Source organism: Halichoeres trimaculatus, unplaced genomic scaffold (genome assembly GCF_033239565.1).
Source record: "Halichoeres trimaculatus isolate MK-OKI-2021-1 unplaced genomic scaffold, fHalTri1.1 fHalTri1_scaffold_8, whole genome shotgun sequence".
In the NCBI taxonomy this organism is placed as follows: domain Eukaryota; kingdom Metazoa; phylum Chordata; class Actinopteri; order Labriformes; family Labridae; genus Halichoeres; species Halichoeres trimaculatus.
In genome coordinates, this window is record NW_027437186.1 from 35,875,350 (window position 1) to 35,900,504 (window position 25,155).

At 40.2% G+C, this 25,155-nt stretch overlaps 1 protein-coding gene and 1 long non-coding RNA gene across 3 annotated transcripts in view; one reads left to right on the plus strand and one right to left on the minus strand.

The window, feature by feature from the left end:
* Positions 1 to 4,807, minus strand: part of unc5b (unc-5 netrin receptor B) — a 114,760-nt gene extending 109,953 nt beyond the window's left edge. For both annotated transcript variants that reach the window (XM_074676181.1, XM_074676180.1), the window contains exon 1: positions 4,034 to 4,807. In XM_074676181.1, the coding sequence (XP_074532282.1) occupies positions 4,034 to 4,121 (88 nt within the window). In that variant the 5' untranslated portion in view covers positions 4,122 to 4,807. The remainder of the gene's footprint in view (positions 1 to 4,033) is intronic.
* A 430-nt stretch (positions 4,808 to 5,237) lies between these two features.
* The window catches only part of LOC141794647 (uncharacterized), a 67,864-nt gene continuing 47,946 nt past the window's right edge, over positions 5,238 to 25,155 (plus strand). Inside the window, exons 1-2 of the long non-coding RNA XR_012598542.1 lie at positions 5,238 to 5,354; positions 7,493 to 7,626. This is a non-coding gene — a long non-coding RNA (uncharacterized LOC141794647). The remainder of the gene's footprint in view (positions 5,355 to 7,492; positions 7,627 to 25,155) is intronic.

Sequence of the window (25,155 nt, forward strand, 5' to 3'; positions counted from 1 at the left end):
GTCTTGTTTTCAGTAGAAAATGTCTTTTTAGACTCAATATAAGCCACAATCACCTGGTCAGTCCAGGAAATGTCTTGTTTCAAGTTATTCAACCCTCCATGGTACGCAGTGCCAGTTAAAAAAAATGTTTAAATATTTTTTTTTATTGTCTTAAAATCATTCAAATAAACATAACCTAAAGCAATTTTCAAAAAAATATTTTTATAGATTTTCCGGGGGCTCTGTTGCCTTGTTATTGGACAGTCTTTAGGAGGAAATTGGTTAAGTTAGTCCTTGCAAGAAAGTCTGAAAAAGAGGGATTCTGTATGACCTCCAGAGGGTCATATGTCAAATTTAAACACTGTTATTGGTTCCTTAAGGTCTTTTCTCTTTTTAAAAAGTTTTCACAACAGCTGGGATGTGTTGTTTAAGTGTAAAAGGCCGAGAATGAGTATGGTGCCAAGAGGCGACTAGGTACCATAGATGGTTAGAGACAAAAATGAGGCTGAATTGCTTGTCCAAAGTAAAAAAATCTGCCAATGAAACAAGAAAAGTTTGCAAGAAAATTTGTGTCCTACTTGTTACAATCAATTCAGACCTCATTTTGTCTTTAAATAACTTGAAACAAAACATTTTTTTTGGACTGGTCTGGTGAATGTGGCTCATATTAAGTCTAAAAAGACATTCTACTGAAAATAAGTTGGGATGGGCGAGTACCAAAGCCAGGTATCGGTATCGGGCCGATACCTGGCTTTTTTCAAGGTATCGAACTCGTGAAGGCTTTCAGATACCAGCAGCAGATACTCTAGGCAAGAAAATCTTACGCAGAGCAAGTCCTCCTCGCCACTAGTTGCTGCTAATTTCTGCTATTTAACACCACTGCAAATGTGCTTCAGGTCCTGTTCAGACAACATGAATGAACCAGGGAGAATAACTGTTAAACTTTTTTATTTTGCACTTTAGTTTACTTAAAAAAAACTTAAATTCTGACTCTTGTTAGTTTAATTTTGCTTTTCACTATATATTTTTTTTCAATATTTATCAAAAAAGTTCTTAACTCAGAGAGAGTTGTTTGCGTTTTATTTGGACTTAATGGCAGAGTGACTCTGCTGTCTTTGTATAAAATGATCTGTCACTGTCAATTGAAATTTTATGTATCAAAAGTACCAGTAGTATCGGTACCCAGTATCGGTGAGTACTCAAAAGGGGGTACTCGTACTGGTATTGGTCTGCATAAAAAGTGGTATCCAACATCCCTCAAAATAAGACAAAAAGTCTTGAAAGGATTTCAGGTTCTTGAAGTGTGGTCACCTCTGTTTGATCTTCAAAGTGTAACACTGCAAAAAATGAAATCCTATCAAGTGTTTTTGTCGTATTTTAAGAAGAAATGGTCTCATTATCCCTGACCAGTTCAGAAAATGTCTCATTTTTAGTTATTCAAAGACTGAATGAGGTCTGAATTTCTGTAACAAGTAAAAAAAAAACTCTGCCAATGGAAGAAGAGAAATTGCAAGAAAACTTGATTAAAACTAGATTAATTTCTTAAAACAAGCAACTCTTTTTCTTGTCTTGATTTAGACTAGTGCTGCACGATTTGGAGAAAAGATGCGATATGCGATTAGGTGGACAATATTGCGATTGTGCTTGCGATTTAATAAAAAAAAAGTTGTGTCATGATGAGTCTACAGACTTGCTTGGTTATCATGGAGAAAAATCTGAATTGCATGTGCTAACATTGCGATAATCGTGCAGCTCTAATTTAGACCTTATTTTTGTTATTAAATAACTTGAAACAAGTCATTTTTCTGGACTGATCAGGTGATTGTGGCTCATATTTAGTCTAAAACATGGATCTTAAACTCCACCAGCTGATTTCACTGATTAGTCCCTGCTCTCTGCTTGAACGTGGGGTAATCAGTGAAATCACCTGGTAGAGTTTTTGTTTGGAAAGAAAACCTGCAGCCTCTTGGCCCTCCATAGCACGAGTTTGAGACCCCTGGTCTAGAATGACATATTCTTCTCAAAATAAGACAAAAACACCTGATAAGATTTTAGTTTTTTTGTAGTGAATGATGAATACAGGCTTATCTCAACAATTTTACATGATTTAAAAAAGTTAGACAGTTGCTACCAACTTAAAAAGGTGATATAAGGTCATCTACTGAATATACTGAATATTGAATGTGTAAATAAAAGGGCTTGGATTGAAATGATTGACATTTAACTGACTATTAAAGTTCATTAGATTTTCCCCTTTGGGCATTCCCTTCAACACTGCAATAAACTGAAATCTTATCAAGTTTTTTTTGTCTCTTTTTCAGTAGAAAATGTCTTTTTAGACTTAATATGAGCCACATTCACCTGACCAGTCCAGGAAAATGTCTTATTTCAAGTTATTCAAAGACAAAATGAGGTCTGAATGTGGCTCATATTGAGTTTGAAACACTTGATAAGATTTCAGTTTTTGTGGTGTGGTCACTTCTGTTCGATCCTCAAAGTGTCACAGTCACACTTCCTCGTCCGTCTGTTTTCTGATTCTGATGGAGTCATTAATACGGGCACAGAGCAGCAGTGGACGGCGGGTAGTTGCTCCAGACAAGTGTTCCTGGCAGTCTGGGTAATTAATGTGTGTGTCAACACAGAGAGGAGGAACATGAGCTCAGCACATCCACAAAGCAGCCACAGAGCGAGACAGGCGGAGGAAAGGTGTGCACTCAGAGGGGAAGAAGATAAATGCAATCTGTCTGTCTCATCATGCACCCCCTAAATATATCCCTGCCTCCTCCTCCTCCTCCTCTTCCTCCAGACTCAAACTTTACTGGGGCACGCCGAGCCACCAACACACTCATGTCCCCCTTCTCCTGGCTCTCAACCTCGATTCAATCCTGGTTTTATATCAGTGTGCCTTCTTTTCTCATGCGAGGATTGCAGAATGGTTCACATTTTTAATAAACGTAAGCTGCTTTTCTGCTCCGCCTGTTCAGGGAGTCACACACACGACAACCTTGGAAGGTACAACAGGGCTCTGAGTGGCCTTCGAAGGAACATCCACAGCTCTGGACCACCACTCGCCTCATCCTACACATGAATCAAGAATCTGGCTCAGTTGTGAGAGTCCTGATCTGTTTGTCAGTGCGGCCTCACTCGTCGTTGGGAGCATTGTTCTTTTTTTTCCTACTGTAAATGGAGCTTAATCCACAATCCACTAAACCCTCAGATTTCTGGGTTGTGTTTCAATCTGATCTGCAGAGGGAGGGGAGGGCACACTCCAGGCTGGAGCACCACCAGGCCACGCCGGGTTTAATCATAAATATTACACCAGGGAGAGGTGGTGTCACCTTGGTGTCCAGGATTTGTCTCATCAGCTCACCCACAGTGACCTGCCCTGTGCACAAAGTGATTTCATCTCCATTAGAGTCTTTGAAGGCTCCATTCAGAGCACTCCCCTGATCAAAGCCTGCTCTGCTCACACCAACACACTCCAGCTGAGAGAATGAAGATTAATACCCAGAATAAATACTCCATCCTTGGCTGGGAGTTTCTATATCTCTGTGTACTCCACAGATCAGAACAAGAGTCTAAATTTAGCACCCGTGTCTCGCAAAAAGAGAAATTTCTTTAAAAGAGTCTCTTTCCCCGAAGCACTTCCAGCGCTCTGTCTTACTTCTCACAAAGCTTTTTCTTTCTGAAGAGGCCAAGAAGGCACAGAGCAAAACCTTAATTACTCCCTGCGCACCGGGGGAGTTTGATTTTTCCGCTCCAAGTAGAAAAGAGAGCTCAGAGCTCGGATCCAGCTACTGTAAGTCTGGAGATTCTGCTGTGTGTGAAAAAAAGCGCAGATCAGCAGGCGACCTCAGACCTCTCTGCTGCTGAAGGAATGCTATATCATCTGAGGCATTACTTTTTAATTCCCATGAACCAAAAGTTGGTGGAAGAGTGAGAGGCACAGACTCGTTTCTGTCTGATTGAGACAGAAAACACAAGAAACACGCAAATCTGTGGATGTTTGCGCACAAGTTTTCTAAAAGATAAAAGCAAAGACTCAAACACTTACCCATGCCAGACACGACGTATCCCCCGACCAGGAAGAGGAGAACCAGAGGAGCGAGACCTTGCTCACGCTGCGCCCGAGCAGAGAGCATCTTTTCCGGCTATGTCGTCGCGAAACGTCCCAGGTTGTCCACGCAGCCTCGCCAACGAGCGGCTCTCTCCCCCCAAAGAGTCTCAAACTGGTCAGATTATAAGTCCAGTGATTGATGCTGAAAGTCTTTCTTCACTCTGTTCGCGGATTGAAAAGCTCAAAACACATCCATCAGCGTGTGAACATCCGAGAAAGACTGCAGGAGTGTAATTTCCGCGCGTAATCAAAGTTTGTAGAGATCCATCGATATCAGGGGCTGTGGAAAGAAGAACAATTCAGGGCTATTCCTCTGAGGTTTCATTTCCAGCCGCGCCTGAGACCCGCTTGGCTGTCAGCCATGAGCGCAGAGGTGCCACGGAAAGTCACCAAAAAGTTTGACGCATTTCAAGACTGGATGAAAGAACCCGAAGCGGAGAGTCCCACTCCCAGCGAGCAGGAAACTTGCAGACTTGGCGCCGCAGGGAGGTGTTGTCAGGTAGGTAGGTAGGCACGTCCACTGCAGACTGGAGTCCCGGGTCTGCTAAGTCCTCCTCCTGTGTGTGTCTGATCTCGTCCCCGCTCCGTGAAGGTGTAAACAAGAACACGGGGATCTACGCGGAGCACAACGCCAGCCTCCGGACTACCAGTCCCCGCCCGGCCAATCACATACCATCCTCCTCCTCTCAGAGTGAAGGCTGAACAAGTGAAGGTAAGAAGGAGCAGGCGAGGAGGAAATAGATGGGAGGGGAGAGATAGAAAACCCGGACTCTAGAGCGCGCTGAGGAGACGCTCCGGATTCAGGAGGACCCACTTTCCTCCTGCCTTTACCCCATTCACCCCAATCCAAATCTATCTATCTATCTATCTATCTATCTATCTATCTATCTATCTATCTATCTATCTATCTATCTATCTATCTTTTTTTTTTTTTTTTTTTAATAAATAAAAATTCAATAACTGTAAATCCTGGATGACTATTCTGTAGGATCTATATCTACAGTCTATAATACCAGTCTGGATTTAGGAGAGCATATTACAACCTGTCAATCCAGCCCGGGGTCACATTTTCCCCCCAGTGGCCACAAGAGAGCACCCTTTCATAAACGCGTCTCCAGTCTCCTCAATGAGGAAGACTCCGGTCCGGCTCTGAAGCGGAACTCCTCATTAACCACAGCCGTGTCCGGTGTGACCGCTGCGGGGTGCAGGAACCACAGGAGGCGTCCGGAAGTGGAGAGCCCTGATGGAGGTGGAGCAGGTAAGGAGCGGATGAGCTCGGCTTCAGGCCTCATCACGTGGTGTGTGTGTGTGTGTGTGTGTGTGTGGTTTTGGGGGTTACTCCAGAAAAATCCTCTCTGCACTCTGTCAAAGTCTCCTCTCTCATCTTCCTGAGCTGCTTCCTTTTTTTTTTTGATTTCCCTCCTTGTTTCCTCAGGTCGTGCTGATTTCCTTTTCATTTCATCACAAAGACATCACAGCTGTCATTGCTGCTGCTGCTGCTGCTGCTGCTGTTGGTTGCTTTTTAAATGCATCGTTTCCTTTGCGCCTACACAACACTGGAGTTTGCAAACTAGCAGAAAATAGCTTTCATTAACCGGAAATGTGTTGTGGAGAAAGTTGGCAGATTAAATGAAAGATGCAGAGGTGAAGCAGCTTCCGTGCTGTGAACAGTTCAAGGAAAACAGAAATAATGTGAATCAAACGGTGAAAAAACTGGATTCTGCCTTTAGTGTTTTCATCCCAAAAACAGCAAAATCTTCACAATTTTTCTTTGTACAAACATTTATTAAAAATAAAATGTCAGCCTGTTTTTTTTCCTTCAAATGTATTTATAATTAATTATAGTTAAAGTGTGTAGAACAGACTGGAAGAGAGTGATCTCACTTTCGTAGGAGCCATTTTTCCTCAGCTCACCTGGATGAAAGTTATTCTGGAGCCACAAAATCAACTTAATCTGCACAATAAAAACTTTAAAGTGTAAAAAATCCTATACAAAGTCAAGATCTAGTGGATATTATCTTAACAAGTTTAGATTTTTTTTTAACTTATAAAATTTTACATGTGATGTCTAAGTTTTTTTTAATTTTCAATAAATTTTCAAATATTAAAAAAAATAAAAAAAGGAAAATAAAAAATAAAAAAAATAATGTTTTGCTTTTTGATTAATTTCTGAATATCAGTTCAACAAATGATACACAGATTTAATAAAAAATCCTGAACTTTTTATAAAAAGAAAATAAAAATAAAAATTCCAAATTTGTTAAACTTTAAAAAATAAATAAAAAATTGCAGAAAAATAAAAAAAAAGCAAAATATATTAAAAAGTTGAAACAGTAAAGAAATATTCCAAATTTCAAACAATTTTGAAATCCAAAATTTTGCAAATGTTTTCAAAAACATTTGAAATTTTTGAGTTTCTCGTCTTGCCATATATCAAGCATATATGTATTAAGACAGCACATTGGCAGTTAAAAAAATAAATCCATTAAAAAGAGTGACAATAGCTTATTAGAAAACCTACTACATGAGATCTATTCAGTGCACTATTTTTTTAAACTTAAATTGTGTATATATATATATTTTTTTCTACTCTGTACAAAGTTCTTTATTTAATATTGTCATTATTATTTTTCTCTACTACTTAAGCTCTATTTTTCTACTTTTTTGTAATACTTAGTGTTTCTTTTAGGGTCTTTCTATTCACAAAAATTGTACTGAGAGAGTGCAGTTTAAACCGGAGTCAAATTCCCTGTATTCTTGATAGAATATAGTATATAAATAGTGTCAACAGAAGTTTGAAATAAAATAAACAGGTTTTAAAATCTTAGCATCAAAGTAAATGTTAAAAAAATGAAGTTTGAAATTACGGAAGCGTATTGCATTCACTTGAAGAAAAAAAAAACAACTCATGTTTTTCAGAGTAATTTATTTTTCGGTTTGTTTTTTTGTGGTAATTAATTTTGTTTTTCTGATTAATATTTTTTTATTGGTTTGTTTTTTGTTATAATTTTTTCTGTTTTTAGGAGTAATTTTTTATATATTATATAATATTAATCAGAAACACAAAATTAATTACCACAAAAATCAAACCGAAAAATAGATTACTCTGAAAAACATGAGTTGTTTTTTTTTTCTTCAAGTGAATGCAATACGCTCCCGTATGAAATACTAAAAATAATTTTTTTCCAAAAAAATTAAAAAGCAATATACTTTGTAAAGGGTGTTTTCACGGGACGTAATCAACTCGAGCTCGACCATCTTTGGGATTGAGCGCACTGGTGTGTATGATTATAGTCACACAAAATGGTAAATTGCTGCCACGTTTTTTGCTGCACCAATCGGTTGGAGCAAGAAAAAACATGAGTCATGCTTTTAACTACCAAAAATGTTTTGCAGATTGGGGTGAGGAGTGCAAACAGTTGTCCGAAGAACGGAGGAGATTGTGGCTAGCTAAACTCCATCAGGATTTCCAAGGCAAATATCTGTCATTGATCTCAACATCTGAGTCTGCTCACAGCGTTTCCTGTCAGGTAGGTCATTTTCTCTGTCCATACCATCTTAAAATCAAACTTTAGAAAAAGTAAATATGTTATGATGAAGTATAATTTTGATTGAGAGGTATTTCACATTTACCCATAAAAATATTGTAGTATCATCTTTGTTTTCACACCTTTGGGTAGATGATGATAAAGATGCTAACTCCCCGTATGGGTCTCTCCTGCTTATTAGCCGTAGTTTTTCAAAATATCTCTTTTTCTTGCTGGCTGAGTCCTTCACTGTAAGTTTTATTGTGCTCTGTGATTTTTTCCACATATGTTGATGGTTAAAACATCTTGCAATCATATTTTACTGTACACTTCTATCTCCGTCCATTCAATGTTTGTGTCCGTGTACCTCCAATGTGGCTGCACATCCGGGTACTACGTCAGTGCAAACACTCTGTTCCATGATTGGCTGCCTGACATGCATGGTTTGGAAGAAAGAGAAGAAGAAGGGAGTGCTTTTTGTACATGAAACAGTTTGTAGTGAAAGAGTTTGCAGAATCTTATTTATTGTGCATCACAGGAACTTTTTGTCCTCTAAGGCCACCGTTGTTCTGGAACTTTCTGTCTTGAATCTGACTGTTGGACTTCGCTGAATATTCCTGTTTCCACACACTACCCCTCTCTGTACGTATCTCTGAACATGTAGTGTGTTAGGCTTCCTTTCCAGTGTTCCCACACAATGAAGCGGTTGATTATTTACATCCTGCTGTAAGGATTTTATACCTTTCTACAAAAGGCAGCCTGCGTAATCCTGTGAGGAGAAATAAGGTATTATGTTAGGCTGAAAGACTCTCGGTTCAAATTCCTGTGACATGTAGGCGTCTGTGTGGACCACATGGTTTGGGAAACAGAAATACCTCTTGCAGCAGAAATTGTGGATCTGAGGCATGTGAAGGTCGGAGGAGAATAATCTGTATGTACAGAGTCTGTACATAGGATCTGTACGGGGGTCTGGGATTTCATCATGAGTGATGTTCTTGTTTTCATTTATGGGTAGTTTGAGAAGAGTTGACCAGTTGTGTATGTGTGGAAAGATGGTCCACACGGAGAGCAAAAGCAGGCAATGGCAGCAGTTGTAACCAGACCACAATTCATTTATCTCTATTACCAGATGTCTTCATGTCGGTGAGGCAGTCTGTTCTGTTCAACTGGAAGCTTAGCTTTTTTATCCTGATTATTTCGACAAACTTCAGACCCGTTTTTTGTGCATAAATCAAGAGGAAGCACTTTTTCTTTCAAGGTTTGTGCTGCTGAAGTACCCCAGAGTAAGGAGTGTGTCAGCTGTTGATCTGAGACCCATGATAACTTGTTTAAGAGATAAACCATCACCAAGGACTAACAGTGTTTACATCAGAAATGTATGTACGGAAATATATCCGGCATTTTCAAACTGTGTTCCCGTCACCGCTCTCATACAGTTGTGTGTCTTTTACATTGGCATTGCTGTTAACCAATACATCCACCAGGGGGAGCAGCCCAGAGTCAAAAGTTTATGACAACAACAAACTCAAAAACAAACATGGCAACTGTGGAGGAGGTATTACTGATGTAGCTCCAACATAAAAGACAGAAACAGAGGCAGGGTTGTAGGAGGCGTTGGTCGGTGAGGCTGTTTAATGCATTGTGGAAGTTCCCCTGTTGATATTTCTTCTTCAAATCTCACTGAAGCTTTGTAACGAGTAGTAGGAACAACACTGCCCCCGTGGTTTCCAGTGGTACTGCTCCGTTTGGCCTGTATCTGTAAGCGTTAAAGGGATAGTTCAGTTTTTTTGAAGTGGGGTTGTATGAGCAACTGAAAGGAAAACAGAGGAAACATCCACGGACACTGGACATCAAGATAGAGTCGGAAATACTCAGTGGTGTAAATGTCTGAGCTGTGACTCAATGCCCATGGATGCTGAGTGTTAGGCTGCCACGAGTGGAACTTGGTTACAGACTGTCCTGTAATAGCAACAACAACAGTCGTGGCAGCAGTGACACTCAGCATCTCGATGTCCCGTGTCCGCAGATGTCTCCTCTGTATTCCTTTCAGTCTCCATCTGTAGCAGCTCCTCTTCTGTGTGCTCCGGTTCATACAGGTATCCTTTTGGTTCCAAAGTGAATGAAACTTCATCATCGCTGTCATAGTCACTCATTTTGAATTTCCTATGCTGCCTCACAATCCTTAGAGTACAAACAAAAGAATTACGATACTTGATCAAACTTACACGAGGCTACAACCGGTGCTCGAAGAACAGCTTGTTTACATTCCCTACAGCTGAAAGGAGGAGGGGGGACGGAGCACACTAGGGCTGCGCGGAAGGACACATGACTAGTTAGTTAGGTCCGGATAAATGTTTATATTTCCGAAGACTTAATGCACTTAAAAAATATTTTATGTAGCGTACTCTTAAACTGTGGTATTACTTTTTGATTTTAGTTCTTGTAGGCAGAGAAAATAGCCTTTGAATTTGGTACCGTCTCTCCCTGTTAGCGTCTATTTCCTCGTCACCAGCGATTACAGTCTGTGTCTTACTGAGGGAGAGGAGACAACTTTCTACTGTATCTAATGTTCTTAGTGGTCACATAGAGCTCATACAACCCCACTTCAAAAAAACGGAACTATCCTTTTGAGGAAACGCGTTATCCAACAGAACACAGCTGAATCTGCTGACTGTCTTTAACAAAATGAGCATCTGTTGCTCCACTTCTGCTCTTTGCATTCACCAATTCACCAGATGATCGGCCCAACCTAATGAATCCACCTAAAAATGTGAGTCTTAAAAAGAAGTCCAATCCCTTTAATGCTTGAAATGTCGAGGACCGTGCTCATGTACAAAAGAGGAGAAACGACACGAGTTCCTGAAGTAAAAGTACCATTTCTTTCAAAAATAAACCAGAAACACTGAAAGGTAACAATGGGGAAGAGGCGTGTGAAGTCTGCAGCATCACTGAGCGTGTGGGTGTGTGAACATGGTGCAGAGAGAGGTGTCGAGGAGAGCACCAACACAAAAACAAAACTCAAAAACAATGCTGTGTATGTCGGTCTGGCAGAGAAAGAAAGATCCAGGCTGCAAGAAATAAATACGTTCATATAAACTGTGTGTGTGTGCAGGGGGGATCCCTTGGCTTTAGGAGCCAGACTCTAGTGGACACTTGAGGAACTGCAGTTTTGTAATGTTGAAGACTCAGTTGATGTGGACATTCCACACAAGATGTTTCTGAAAGATTTCAGTTTGAGTTTGAAGGTGTGGTCGTTTTAGGCGGCTGAGAAGATGGACAGAGAGAAAAAGGAGATTAAGTGAAAGAGAGGGCTGGGTTTGGATTGAAGTATGAAAGGGATGTAAAGATCGCAAGACAGTCACAAATCGGAACAAATTTGCAATGACTCTAATTGGCTAAGAAAAAAAAATTGCGATGCCCTACTTAAACAGCAGGGGGCTGTTTTTCCTAAAATAAAAACAATAAAAAAATCAAAATAAAACAAAAAAAAAGTGTGAATCCTAAATCCTAAACACATGCAAACCTGAGATTGTTTATTTGAAGAAATTTCATTTATTTTTATTTATTTATTTTGATGTGAAATTTGTTTGAAAAGTCCTTTTTTGTTTTTCAAGATAAAATACACTTTTAAGAAAAGGAAAAACTTTGTTTTGCACAGTTTATCCTTCGTCAGAGAGTTAAAAAAGGGAGTTCTCTTTAATTTGTTGAAAATATAACAAAATATATCTGTGTTATTTATACACATTTTGATATATACATATATGTGAGTGTGTTTTAAATTTTGCAGTTGCAGAAAAAAATAAGGAATCAGATGTGCGTGCAAACACACACAAAAAAATGAGAGGTATAATCTATGGTGTATTTTAGAGGAAAATGAACATACCTGAAAAATCCTGCCGATTTTTTCGGCTGTCGTGTCGTCGTCCTGTAGAGCCACTTGTTTAGCTCCTTTGAATAAAACGTAGCTGTCTGTCATCGCGTGCACATCTACCATCAGGCTGGCTTCATCTACGCTCTGGACAGAGAAACTACAACTTCTCGATGACTGGAGGAATTATATAATGAAACCAAAATCAATTCTATTTCCCTTTATTTGATCTATATTATCAAACGGGATATTGAAAAACAAAAGGATTTTCATTTGTTTCTTTTCATTTTGAAAAGGAAAAAATGGAAAACGAACCGCCTTTCAATTTTTTGTTTTTTGTTTCATTACTGAATATCAACTGAACGGACATGGACTGTTTATAGAGTGGACAGCGTGGCTCCTCCATTTACCATTGTACAGCTTTGAAGCCAAAATCCCCCCATCACAGGCGCAGCCATTGTAGCAGTTTTGCATCCAGAGTCTGCGCAGTAGAGACTGTGAGGGATTCTGGGGGAATCTGAGTGGAGCTGGGTGACAATTTTTTTTTTTTTTCTTTTGAGTCTAATCACTTCCTGACTCTACCTCCTGACATGTTTCACAATCCCTGAGAAAAATACCCAACAACAGCAGCTGTCAATCATCGTTAAACGTGACGTAAAACCACATTTTTAACCTTTTATATCTTATGAAAACAAAACTTTTCAGAAAAAAAGAGGACTTGGATACAAGACAGCCAAATGATATCTTCAAATCACCACAACAATCAGACGTGAGAAACATTTCTACCAGGTGTATTCATTTTTTAAAGTTTGACCACAGCCCATCTGGAATGACTGGGGAGATGGATTTTTTGACCTACACTGCAGCCAGCCACCAGGGGGAGCAGTTTTTGTGGAGACCTCACGTTGAGCTAAGCAAGATGGTGTCCTTTCTTTTTTTTTTTTTTTTTTTGCAGTCTATGGTACAGGATCATAGTCAGTCAGAAATCAGACAGACAAAACTGTAAACAAAAAAACTGATGGTATGAAAAGTAAAAGGCTAATTATTTAAACAAGTTCACAAACATTTTGATTGCAACTAATACATTTTTTGCTTGAGTTTATTTTTTGTTTGCACTTTAATTTTTTTTGTTCAATTCTTTGACACAAATCTAATCCCATAAAATAATCTTTTTCTGTCATATTTTGTCTGCAAGCTCATTATGTTCAAAAAAGGAGGAGAAAATTGCATCTTAAACCAAGTATTGGAAATCAAATTGAAGGTGAGCGTTTCATTTCATCCCTAATGTTTAAGAATACTGGGAAAGGTGTGGTTCAGGTGTGGTTTTGCTCCTGAAACTCTAAGATTCAGCTTGGAACAGGTCTTACTACATCTGCCCTGAATGTAGGAGTGATCCTGAAACCACCAGGGCCCTGAATCAACTCTGGAAACTCGTGTTGATTTGGCCTTTAGTTTGTCACCCAGCTGCTCTTTGATTCTGCATAAAAGGATTTTAAAATAGTAAAGTGCTATGAAAATGTCACATATTCTCACTTCCTGTCATTCGCTAACATTACTCTCTGTGGCGGTGTCCTTTTGGGCTCACACTGCATCTCGCAGTCATTATTTCCTCTGCTGAGTCACATTGGCGGTCAGGACGGGGAGGGGTTATCCTCACACGACTCGTATCCTGAGATTGGATTAACACTGTTGTGTAGGAAGCTGAGGATGAAATGAAATACTTAAGAGTAAAAGAGAGTGAAGCCCAGAGTTTGAGGCACGGGATGATGCAGACAGAGCCGGGGTTTGTGTGCACGCATGCCTACAGCGAGGCCCTCCTCCGAGATGTGACAGTATCTGGCAACAGAGCGGCGACGCTGTGCTTCGCTTAAATCCAACTTCAAAGGTTATAAATCGTCTGGACAAGTGATGACTCCCACTGCCTCCCTCCTCATATGACAATTATGCTGTTTCCTGGAGCACAGGATGCACCGTGGGTTATTTATTTATTTATCTAGTCTCTGAGTCTTTATTGTGAGTGGTGAGGCGGCGTGATGGAGACGTGGACAGAGACGCTGACAGAGGCGGTGAGAGCGGGAGAGGTTATGCGTGAAATGGAGTTCGCAGGTTGTGTTTGAGACAGATTTGCCTCGCCGAGCTGCAAATGCATTTTCTGTTTACATGTCTGTGCATGCTGTAGCTGGGGATAGTGTTTCTGTGCCAGGTTTACCTGCCTGTTCTTTCATTTAATGGCTTCGTGCGCTGCATAATGACGACTGTGAGTCTGTACTTAAACGACATTATCCACAATCTTCTCTAAAACTCCACACTTGGCAGCTTTTTGTTTCTGTGTGAATGGAGGCACTTCAGGACAAGGAGCGTATTCAACAGGTTTTATGTGACTAAGTGGTGACATATTGGCTGCTTTGGTGAAGCTGTGTTGGATATAAAGAGTTTCTAAGTGTAGGGCTGGCTTTCCTTTAAAGGTTTTCTTTACAGCAAAACAATCTGATAGATTTTATGAGTTTAAGCATTTTTTTTATATCAGCCTCAAGACGGCCTTTTGAGGTGACTGGTGAAATTACTGCCAGCATATACATTATTTATGATTTTTTAAAGCAAGCTAACTGTATTTGTTTTTTTTTACAGTGTTGCTGTAATTTTATAGTAAAAAGTTTCACAGTGTGAGTTTAATAGTAGCTCTTTAATATCAAAAATGAATCACAGTTATGCAGCGCCAATACACTGCAAAAAACTGAAGTCTTATCAAGTGTTTTTATCTTAGAATCAGTAGAAAATGTCTTTTTTTACTCAATATGAGCCACATTCAACTGGTCAGTCCAGGAAATTGTCTTGTTTTAAGTTGCTCATTTGGATCCGTGTTGCTTGTTTCAACCACAAACTGTATAAAACATGAACGTAGTCCTGCAGACGTCACCCGTCTGTTTCTGAAACGGAAAATGAAGCAGATCAGCTATAGCGGCCATATTGGTAGTGGCAAGGGCTTCTTGTAAAGCTATAGGGCGCCTGTCAATCACGTGACTCAGAGCTGTGCCTCTGATTGGGCAAGCTCACGATCTCAATATAATAATTTCAGCTTTGAAAACAGCTTCTTTTTGGCTTGGTGTGTGTGTGACTTCCTGTACTTCTGGAGCCAGCCTCAAGCGGACAGTCGAGAAACAGCAGATTTTAGCACTTCAGCATTGTTTCATATTCTTAGACCGGAGGTTGCTGCTTGGTAACAGGTAAAAAAAGAATATGCCAATGAATCAAGAAAAAATTGCTTAAAACTCGAATAATGTCTTTTACAAGTAACTTTTCTCTTGTTCCATTAGTAGATTTTTTTTTTTTTGCATGATACATCTATTCAGACCTCGTTTTGTCTTTAAATAACTTTAAACAAGACATTTTTCTGGACTGACCAGTTGAATGTGTCTCATATTAAGTACAACAAGACAATTTTTACTGAAAATAAGACAGAAAAACCTGATTAGAGTAGCAAGGTTACAGGCTATTTCAAAATGCTACTTCTCAGCTTACCGATTGACTCAAGCCAGACCAGATTGATCTACGGCTCATTAGAGTCTCTATGACAACACCACGCCAGCTGATGAAGTTTACTAGAGAGAAGAGAGATCTGTGTTTTTCTCTGCTGAAAGTGATTTCTGTGATTAATTTAGTAGTGATGGTGGACACTGGAGCCTAACTGTCAGACAGAAAAAGGACAGAAGAGCAGAAGAAAGATAAACAGGAGAGAGATAGAGCACGAGCTAAAGACTAAAAGGGCTAAACTGTTTGTGCTAATGTTGACTCCAACCCACAGTCAGCAGTTATTCTGCAGTGATCTGTTCAAACTTGAGAGTTTATCAATAAAATGAATAGTGATACAGCGATATAGACAGATACTAAACTACTTACAATTGACAGTGTTAGCTTGTTGTCAAGTTAGCCTACAGATTGCCGTAGCACCGGGCTGCCGATAGCACTACATATAGCCGGCTACTACAATGTTTGCTTGATGTCACGTTTCAAATCTTAACTTTGTGTAACTGTACTGATAAATACCTTACCTCAGTGCGTTGTGTCTCCATTTGATTCCAAACAAACACACACCTCTCTAAAAGTGATTTACAACAGTGTGCAGAGACTCCGGGCCAGAAGGTGGCGATGCAGTCTAATTAAAACAGATCCTCCTCATAGCAGCTTTAAGTAGAAAGGCACTAAGAGAGCGCAGACCTCCACCAAGCATACTGTGATTGTCACCAACACTTTAGTCCGACTTTAATGTTATACTCCCTTTCAGCTGACTGTCTGCCACAATTTGGTGTTGACCGAGTACATATTTCATAGTCCAGATCTTAGTATCCAGAATATTGGCAGGATCTGGATCGTACTTTAACATCTGTCAGAAATTATGGTGACCTTGTCTTGTATCCGACCATTTACGGTGGAGTTATATACACATATGGTGAAAACGGCCCTATCTCACAATGATAAAGAATCCATTAAAAAGGTCCTGGATCCAGACGGTGATCCAGATCACCTCCAAAATGTAATCACGTCTTCCTTTGCTCATTTTGAACATTTCCTGAAAATTTCATCTAGATCCGTTTGGTAGTTTTTGAGTTATGTTGTTCACAGACAAACTCTCCCAGAAACCTCCTTGGTGGAGGTACTTACCAGATTATCTGATTAGTGGATGTGTTTTTGGGGAAAATAAGGAGGGAATCTGGCTCTTTGTGAAAAACTAAAGACCCCCTGGTGTCCTGTGACCCTGATGGAAAGATGTTGCAGAAACTCAAATAATCAAACAGGTTTATACTTGTTTCAAAAACCAGGTATGTTTATTTCAAAGAAGTAAGAATCTGTGTGTGAAGATGAAAGTTACCTGAGCGCCGTCCATCGACTCAGACGCAGCTTCTATCATAGACTTTCCTGACGGACTGTCGTTAGAGCGCCACCGTCATTAATTTCTGAAACCATACTCAACCTCAGAGCAGGGGGAAGTGTGTAATCTCTGGTGTGTTTTTCTTCTACTCAAAGTGCGCAGTTTGATCCTGGAGCCAAACACAAAACAACACGAGTCCGTCTCAGGAGTGGAACACTCTCATAATGAAAATCAGGATTTTTCAAAACACATCATTTTGCAAGTTCAACAAGTTTTAACCAGCAGGTCTGTTTGTTTTGAAACAGAGGAGAAATCAAGGCATGATTCAGCTCCCACTTACAGCCCATTCAGTGATGAAGCTCTTTGTTATGTGTGGGGCCGGCTTCACCAGAGAAAACAACAACAACAACCTGATACTCGGCTGAAAAATAGGAATCAACTCTGGGTCTTCTCGGTTTGATGATTGAACCCTTCAGCTCGTTTTCTTTTGACTTTGGCTGATGCCAAAAAAAGGTTTAAGTCAAGGGCACTCAGTGAAAAACAGCGGAAAGCTTTGAGGGAGACTGGAGCCATAATGGAGCGGGATGGGACTCATATGCGGTGCATCATACGGAGGAAGAGACAATGAGAAAGCTCGGGCTATTATGGAGGCATAATAGGTTATCCGCCGAGGACTGTTTAGCAGAGCAGACTCTCTGTTGCTTTGTGATGCAGGCTTGACATAAAAAGGATCAAACTGCCTATCTCTGTAAAACAGAGGGAGGCTAAAAATAGGAGACATGCTCTAGAAGTTGCCGAGGAGATAATTGAATATTATTTTCAGGAATGATTAAGTTGACCTATCCAGTAGACTAATTATTTCTTGCAGGCCAGAGCTGGACTTGTTTAATGGATTTGGGTAGCAGTGAATAAAGCAAAATAAAGCAGCCAATCTGGAGGCTTACTGCTGACCGAGAAAACATGGTGTGTGGATAAATGAATAATGCCCATCATTAGTGTGTGGCCTCGGGGATGTTCACAGATTTATCTCGCCGTATTACAGAATGTTTGCCCTCTGACATCGTCTTGTAGTGTGTTTTAAGTTTATCAGGTCACATTTTGTCATTATTTTTTAATTAAGCAGTACAGAAAGTTTCACTTTCATGCAACAAGATTTGAGACAGACGACCCCCCCACCCTCCCATCCCCCAGCTCAGCTTTTTGATGAGATAGAATAACTTTAATTATCCCCAAGGAAATTCTAGCCCAAGATTGTGGGAACATTACAATAAAGTGGAACAAGAGTAACACAGCAGGGATAAAATGTAAGTGAAACATAAAATATAAAGGCTCCAGGATTACATTAAAAGAAAGAATACCCAATAAAGCAATAATGAGAGCAGTTCCTGGAGATTTGAAAGTAAAACGTCCCATTCTTCCTCAAAATATGAGTCTAGTTGTTGCACAGTTCATCGCCTCCTTCAGTGTCATGATCTGCCAGATGTTTATGTACTTGGTGACAACACAGGACGACCTCCAGGACCCTTCTACTACAGAGACATGCTGTTGTGATAAGTAGGGGCGGGAATCGAGAACCGCTTCCAAATGGTTCAATCCATCGACATCATTTACATTTTATCTTAATGATTCCTTTCTTCTGGGTGCCTTGAAAAACAGTCTTGCGAGAGTCAGTCTAAAACAGAGATTTTGAGGGAAAAACACGGTGGATAGTAAGGAAAAAGGACCTGAAGTGTGAAGTGTTTCTCAGAAAGACGACAACAGCACAACGTTCAATGTTTGTCGAACACCTGGCAAGTCTTTCTGCTTAGTGATGGGTACCTTTCACATTTGAAATGATACAGAACTAGAAAAAGGTACCGAATTAGGTTCTTTTATAGACTGAATCCTATCTGTAGTATCGATAGACATAAAATCAAACGGTACCATGTTTAGGTACCTAACACATCCTTGTGACTGTGAGGGAGTGGAAGAGTAGGAGATTTTCCATGCTGGACATGAACACAGCACTGCAAGGTTCTACATCACAGAATAAATAAGTTAAATTGGAAAACTTTAATAGTTTATTGGTGAAAAATAAATATCTAGAACCACATAAACACACTTGAGTACCGAAAAATTGGTACCATTGAGTACTGATACCGATTGCCAGGTACCAGGCATCGGACTGAATCGTTTCAAATGTGAAAGGTACCCACCCCTATTAGGGATGGGTACTGAATTAGGTACTTTTATGGGTACTGACTGATTTCTGACAAAAGTACCAAGTAAAGATTCACAAAAAATCAAAAGGTACCATGTTTAGGTACCTAAATGACCCTTGTGACTGTGAGGAAGAGGAAGAGTAGGCGATTTTCCATGCTGAACATGAACACAGCAATGAAAGGTTGTATATTGAAGAATAAAATTGTTAAATCGAAAAATTGGTATATTTTATTATTTTAAAAAGTACTAAAAATTGGTACCTTTGTGCACCGATACCTGGTACCAATTGCCAGGTACTCAGGTATCGGTACCGTATCGTTTTAAATGTGAAAGGTACCCATCCCTAATCCCTATCCAGTACTGATGCGCAGTACCTGGCAATCGGTATTGGGACTCAATAGTACCAATTTTCAGTACTTTTGTGTGTTTATGTGGTAATAAATATTAATTTGTTCACTAATAAACTCTCAAAGTTTTTCAATTTAACATATTTATTCTTTGATAGATTAATTTTTAATGCTGTGTTCATGTCCTGCATGGAAAATCTCCTACTCTTCCACTCCCTCACAGTTACAAGGATGCGTTTAGGAACCTAAACAAGGTACCTTTTGATATTGCGTGAATCGGTACCTGGTGCTACAGATGGAATTTTATGGTACCCATAAAAGTACCTGATTCAGTACCTATCCCATGTCTTACTACAGCTAATCAGGGGAACTTTGATTACCTAGGGAGTAAGCTGTGGAGAAGACGTGTTTGAAAAAAACTGACTGCAATTTTGGAATCAGTACGCCCGTTTTAGTTTTAATCAGCATAAAAATTGAACTCATCAGAATTTTTTTTCTTAATTGTTGCCCAGTGTTATCAGTCGATCCCTACTGAGGCCTGAAGATCACAGCTATCAGAGTTTTTTGACTCTTTTAATAATAGTTTGTGCTGTCGAAGATGAAGTCTACTGATTCTGTAATCATTAGCAACATTTTCTGAATCAGCTGATCTATTTGCTCACGCAGTCTCTCACAGAGTGCTGAACCTGTCCCCTACTTTATCTCTGAGAGTCTCTGGTGAAATTGCGCCATAAGTTGGAGAATGTTTCTCCTTTTCTTCTTGTTGTTTTGTCCATATGAGCATTTATTTTTTTATAACACAATAACAGTTTTTCTTCTTCAGAATCTGATGTTTCCTTCACACAGTTTTCAAAGAGATTTGCGGTTTAAATTATTCATAAACTATCAGAATCTGATCTCGTCCACGTTACACATTTTGTGGATTGTGGTGACACTTGGTGTTGTCACATTTACATTGTTGATGATTGATCTCAACCTTTGCTCATGAACATCCTGATGAAAGTAGTTTGAAGAAGTTACTGGTGGAAACTTTTATTTGAGAAACTTTTCTTTCAGTGAGAGCAGTTTTCTTAGTTTTGCTGATTGTTTTTTAGTCTGATGTGTTTTTTTGTTGCTTGTTTCTTTCTGCCTTAAAATGATTTATCAAAATAAAAACATTTCCCATCAGCTCGAGCTTGATGACCTCTTGCAAACAGATGGTTATGCTGATGAGTTGTTGTGCTCTGAGCAGATTTTGTGTGTTTGCGTGTCTGTCTCTGCGCTGACTTCACCTGTCCTCTGCTGTAATCCCAGGGTACACCTGGGCCTGCAGGCTTCAGGGCTTTTAGCAGATTGCATGTGTCGGACTGAGGACAATTACTCTGATTGTCGCCCCAGAAACTCTGCTCTGCCTCGGCTGAAAGGTGACAGAGCAACGTGGAGTTTGTCCACAAGCTGCTTTTAATATTTTCTCTGCTGCGCTGAAACAACCGCGCGGAGAAACCCCACATTTTCATATTCAGATCAGCTCTGCCGCAGCTGGAAAACAAACAAAGTGCGTTTTAACTGAAGAAAGCAGGTTTTGCTGTATGTGCTTTTGCTCTCTTGGTGCCCGGGAAGCATATTTCAGAGCAAAGAGACATTGAATTTATGACGGTCTCTGTGTTGAGCCACCATGAAGTCCACGATGTATCTGTTACTTTAGAAAAGATGTTTCTCGTACTCTGGAAATGAAATTAAACTCTATCCTCTCAGGACGCGCTGTCCTCTCAGCTGCTCAGAGACATCGCTGTGAAAACACAGACTGAGGAGCTTCATATGACGGATGTTTGAGCTGAACACACTCGAAGAAGACCAAAGAAAGCAGGACTGGTCCCACTGCTCCGTGTCTGGACTCTGTTAGGATAAGGTTGGTACGGATCTGGGGGACGCTGCGGGAGAACGTCAGCGATGTGCAGCGAGAAGCATGAATCATTTAGACGAGAAACTTTGACAAAAAAGTTCTCAGGTCTTTAGATTAATAACTGAACTAATTTTCTACTTTAAAATACTGGAAAGTATAATCTTGTGCTGAAAATCTTTTCTAAAAACAGCTCTGAAAAACTTTGTTGATTCATGTAAAGGGACGGTGCTTTGCAAATCACTGTGTAAATTTTAATTTCAACCCTGTGATGCATAAAATGACACCAGAATAATAAATCAGTTGGATTTTTTTATTTTTCATGCAGAAAGGGAAAAAATCACAATCAGGTGAAGTTCAGTCAACCTTTTATTTCAAACCAAACTTTATATCGTTAAACATTTTCAGTTCCAGTAAAATAACTCATTCAGATTTATTCAACTGGCTGCATGTATTAAAATAATAAATAATAATAATACATTTTATTCTACAAAGCACTTTTTCATCAGATGATCTCAAAGAGCTCCAGCTTAATAAAAACAGAAAGTGAAACATTAAAAAGATAAAAGAAGGTGGGATGGGGGGGGCAATTAAAACAATTTCAAGACAATTTGATTCAGCAGACAATCTTAGAAAGCGTCAAAGTGGCTAAAGCTAAAAAGAAATGTTATATGACTGTCTCAGTAGTTTTCTATAATTACAACAATGAAGACCAATTCACTTTGAAAATAACATGAGCTAAAGTTGGACATGACTAAGTCTCACTTTTGTTTTCACAAAACAGGAACAGAAAAGGAAAACTACCCATAGCTTATATGCATTTTCATTTTCTCACGAGATTTAGCAGTCTTTACCATAGACTGTAAAAAATGGACATCATCTTGCGAGCTTCATGGCCTTGTAGCATTAAAACCAATCAATTTCTTGATTATTTTCATTATCAATAAAACGTGTGCCAACAAAAAATATGGGTTTTGCCGAGCTTTGACGGAGTTTAGGCATAAATAGCCAGCCTGCTCCTGTGTGTCCGGACGGAGTGTCCGCTGTCATGTCAGCAGGTGTTTCTGCTGATGGAAAAGGTACAACAAGTATTGTACTGGTTTTCTATAAGTTTGTTTTCACTTTTTTGACCAATTAACATGTAGCTGAAAAATGACTTTGATAGTCTCTTGTTCTGGGGATGAATCCTGAGCGCTGTCCAGCGCCACATCATGTTGTTGTGTTGGGACAGGTTGTTGTTTTTACTCCTTGTGAGTGACGATGATAAATATCTTAAAACAGCATTAAATGATTTAGGAATCCTACCTTGGATTGATGGAGCTGTAGACCGAGCAGCTGCCTCAAAAGTTATTGTTTTTTTGGTCGTGGTTCAGGCTCTGAGTCTGAACTGTCGCCCTCTGTTCTTCAGTCAAAGTCACCGATCTGTCAGTATCTCTGCGTTTGTCTGTTTGTTGTCCGAAAAATACATCAGCAAAACGTTATGTCTCATGCCACAGCCGTCTGTTTTACAGCAGCAGTGTTTAGAGGAATAAAAGCTCAGAAATCTTTAGTGCTTCTTTAAACAACCTTACAGGATTCAGAAAACACACAGAACATAACTTCAGGAAAACTCACGAAACACAAAACTAGTAATGTTAATTTTTACAAAGTTATTGGTATTCAAAATGTTATTAGTTAATTGCTCACCCTTTTAAAATAAAATGCAAAAAGTAATTTTTTGTCTGTAAGTATTCTTCATTCCTCAGACCCAGTTTGCTCACCAGTACATTCACTTTAAAGGTCCCATATCCTGCTCCTTTTCTGCAGTTTAATCTGCATCATTGATGTCTTCATGAAATGGTAGTAACATGTTTTGGTCCAAAAAGCCAATAAATCAAGCACAGCAGCATTGTTTCCAGGCTCTCATAGCCCCTCTGTTCAGAACGCTCTGATTTAGTGGGCGTGGCCTTCATATGTAAATGAGCCACCGCTGATACCGCCCCGCTCTTCAGCGTCACTGAGAGCGGCGGCTCAAGCTCCAAGTGCACAATGTTTAGAAAACAGCGAAGCTCGTTTACCGTAACATTACAGGCTAAAACAACAGGCTAACCGCAGCTAAAGTTAGCATCCTGAAGCTAACACAGAGACCAGTCTATTAGCTAGTCCTCTGTTGTACTGTCCAAAGTTGGAAAAGCAGTCGGCCGTGAAGTGACTAGCACACACATGCACAGTTTTACTGAGTGTAGCTGGAACATTTCCTGATAAATGAACTCTAGATACTTAGTCTGTCTTCTTCTGAGATGGGAAGCTTGTGCGTGGAACTATGTGGCTGTTTACAGCCAAAAACAGAGCAGTGATGGCTCTTTAAACTACGGCATTCTCCTCCCTGGGAGGAGAGTGGGCAGGGAGGGGGTTCGGGGGTATCTGCTCTGGTGGACCATTCAGGTCAGACTTGCTCCTGATTGGTCAAAAAAGGGAATCGCTCACATCAGCAAATCCCCAAAATCCAAACTGCTCGTTTTAGGTCAGGATTTTACATTCACAAGCTCTACTAAGAACAAGTTTTGTCATTAAATATCACATTTTGTGGGCTGGGAGGAAAGACAAAGACCCACAAATTTCACTAAAAGACTTCATAAAGTGATTTTTGCATAATATGGGACCTTTAGGCTTGAATTGGGATAAGTTTCTCTTCCAAAAGCAAATTTTGGGCAAAGGTCTTTTTCTATTACGATATTAGACATCAATGGATTTTCTATTCCCTGATGGCACGGCCATATTCCAAGATGACAACGCCAGGATTCATCAGGCTCAGATTGCAAAAAAGTGGTTCAAGGAGCATTAGACATCATTTTTACACATAGAGTGGCCCCCACAGAGTCCAGACCTTAGCCCCGTTGAGAATCTTTGGGATGTGCTGGAGAAGGCTTTGCTCAGCGGTCAGACTCTACCATCATCAATGCGAAATCTTGTGACATTGCAGAAACTTATTGAAACAATGCCACAGCAAATGTGAACTGTAATCAAAGCTAAAGGCGGTCCAACGAAATATTAGCGTCTGTGTGTTGGCTTCACTGTGAGAGGGCTTTTATGATGTCCATCTTTTTAGAAAGCCTCAAGTTGTATTTTCTATTGAGAGTTGAGTTTAAAAAGGATAATTTTATAAACATCATGAGGAAAACCCACGTTGGCCTGTCTCTGGTGTCTCTGGCTCAGTGTGTGTGTGTGTGTGTGTTTCTGCACATAAAAACTTTGAAAGACATGAGAATAAGTGTTTGAAACACCGGAAGTGTTTATACACTGTGAGTTGTTAGGAACAGAGGGGCTCAGGGTGTGTGTGTGTGTGTGTAAATGAGAGTGCTGTTGTGAAGCGCTACGACTCCGAGCTGCAGTGAAGAGTGGGTGTGAGCACTAATTAAACATAACATCTGCTGGGGAAGAGACACTGGCAGCCATGAAGCCGACAATCAAATCATCAGCTATCAGAAGGTGGAGTGATCCTGTCATCTCTCATCAGAGTTACAGCGTTTCTTTGATTGATCGGAGCAGAAAACACATCTGAGCGCTGATTCCTGCCTCCTCTCAGCTCCACTTGTGGGAGTTTCCCGCCCGCCGTGGGCCTTTGTCAGGTAATGTCTCAGTTTATTAGCCCTGATATGAACTATAAACCCAAATTTTGTTTACGATTAGGGGCGTGGGGGCATGGTGGAGTGGTGATATTTCATGAGGGAAGCATTATGTACACTTCATAATATTGGCTGCGCAGCATATCCTCCGTGCTCGTCCAGTGGAGTGTGTGTTTTTTATGGCGGCGTTGGGCTTTAGGACACCAGAAGTCAGGGTTTCATCTGTGAGAGCAACATTATGGCTTTATTTCTGTATGTACTCCTGTGTGTGTGTGAGTGTGTGTTTGTGTCCAGATTAATGACCACTGGCATAAGAGCTGCCTCCTACTCGCGTTTTACACAAACAACTCCTGGTTTTGCGACGGTGTAGGGGAACGCCTCAGGGTGGAAACATGACTTCTGCTGTCCTCTGTTCCTCCCCCATCCCTCCTCCTCTTCATCATCCATCGCTCCTGCTCACCTGTGCCACCTCACTAATGATTGCTCAGTGGCTGTGAGTCTACCATGCATCATTTAGCAGGAGCTCCTCAGAGGCCGACAGAGACGGGGAGAAAAAAAGAGGAAATGGGAGCAAAAGAAAGAAATGCTTTATTCATGCAGACGAGAAAGGAAGCGATGCTGAGGAGAGGAGAATCAGAGGAGGAACTGACAAAGGTGCAGACACCAGGAGACAGCAGGCGCTGCAGAGGCTGTGTAAAGGGAGAAGGTGAGAGGAGAGGCTGGAGGGGAGCAGGAGGCCCATTTTATTAATCACAGCCCTGATC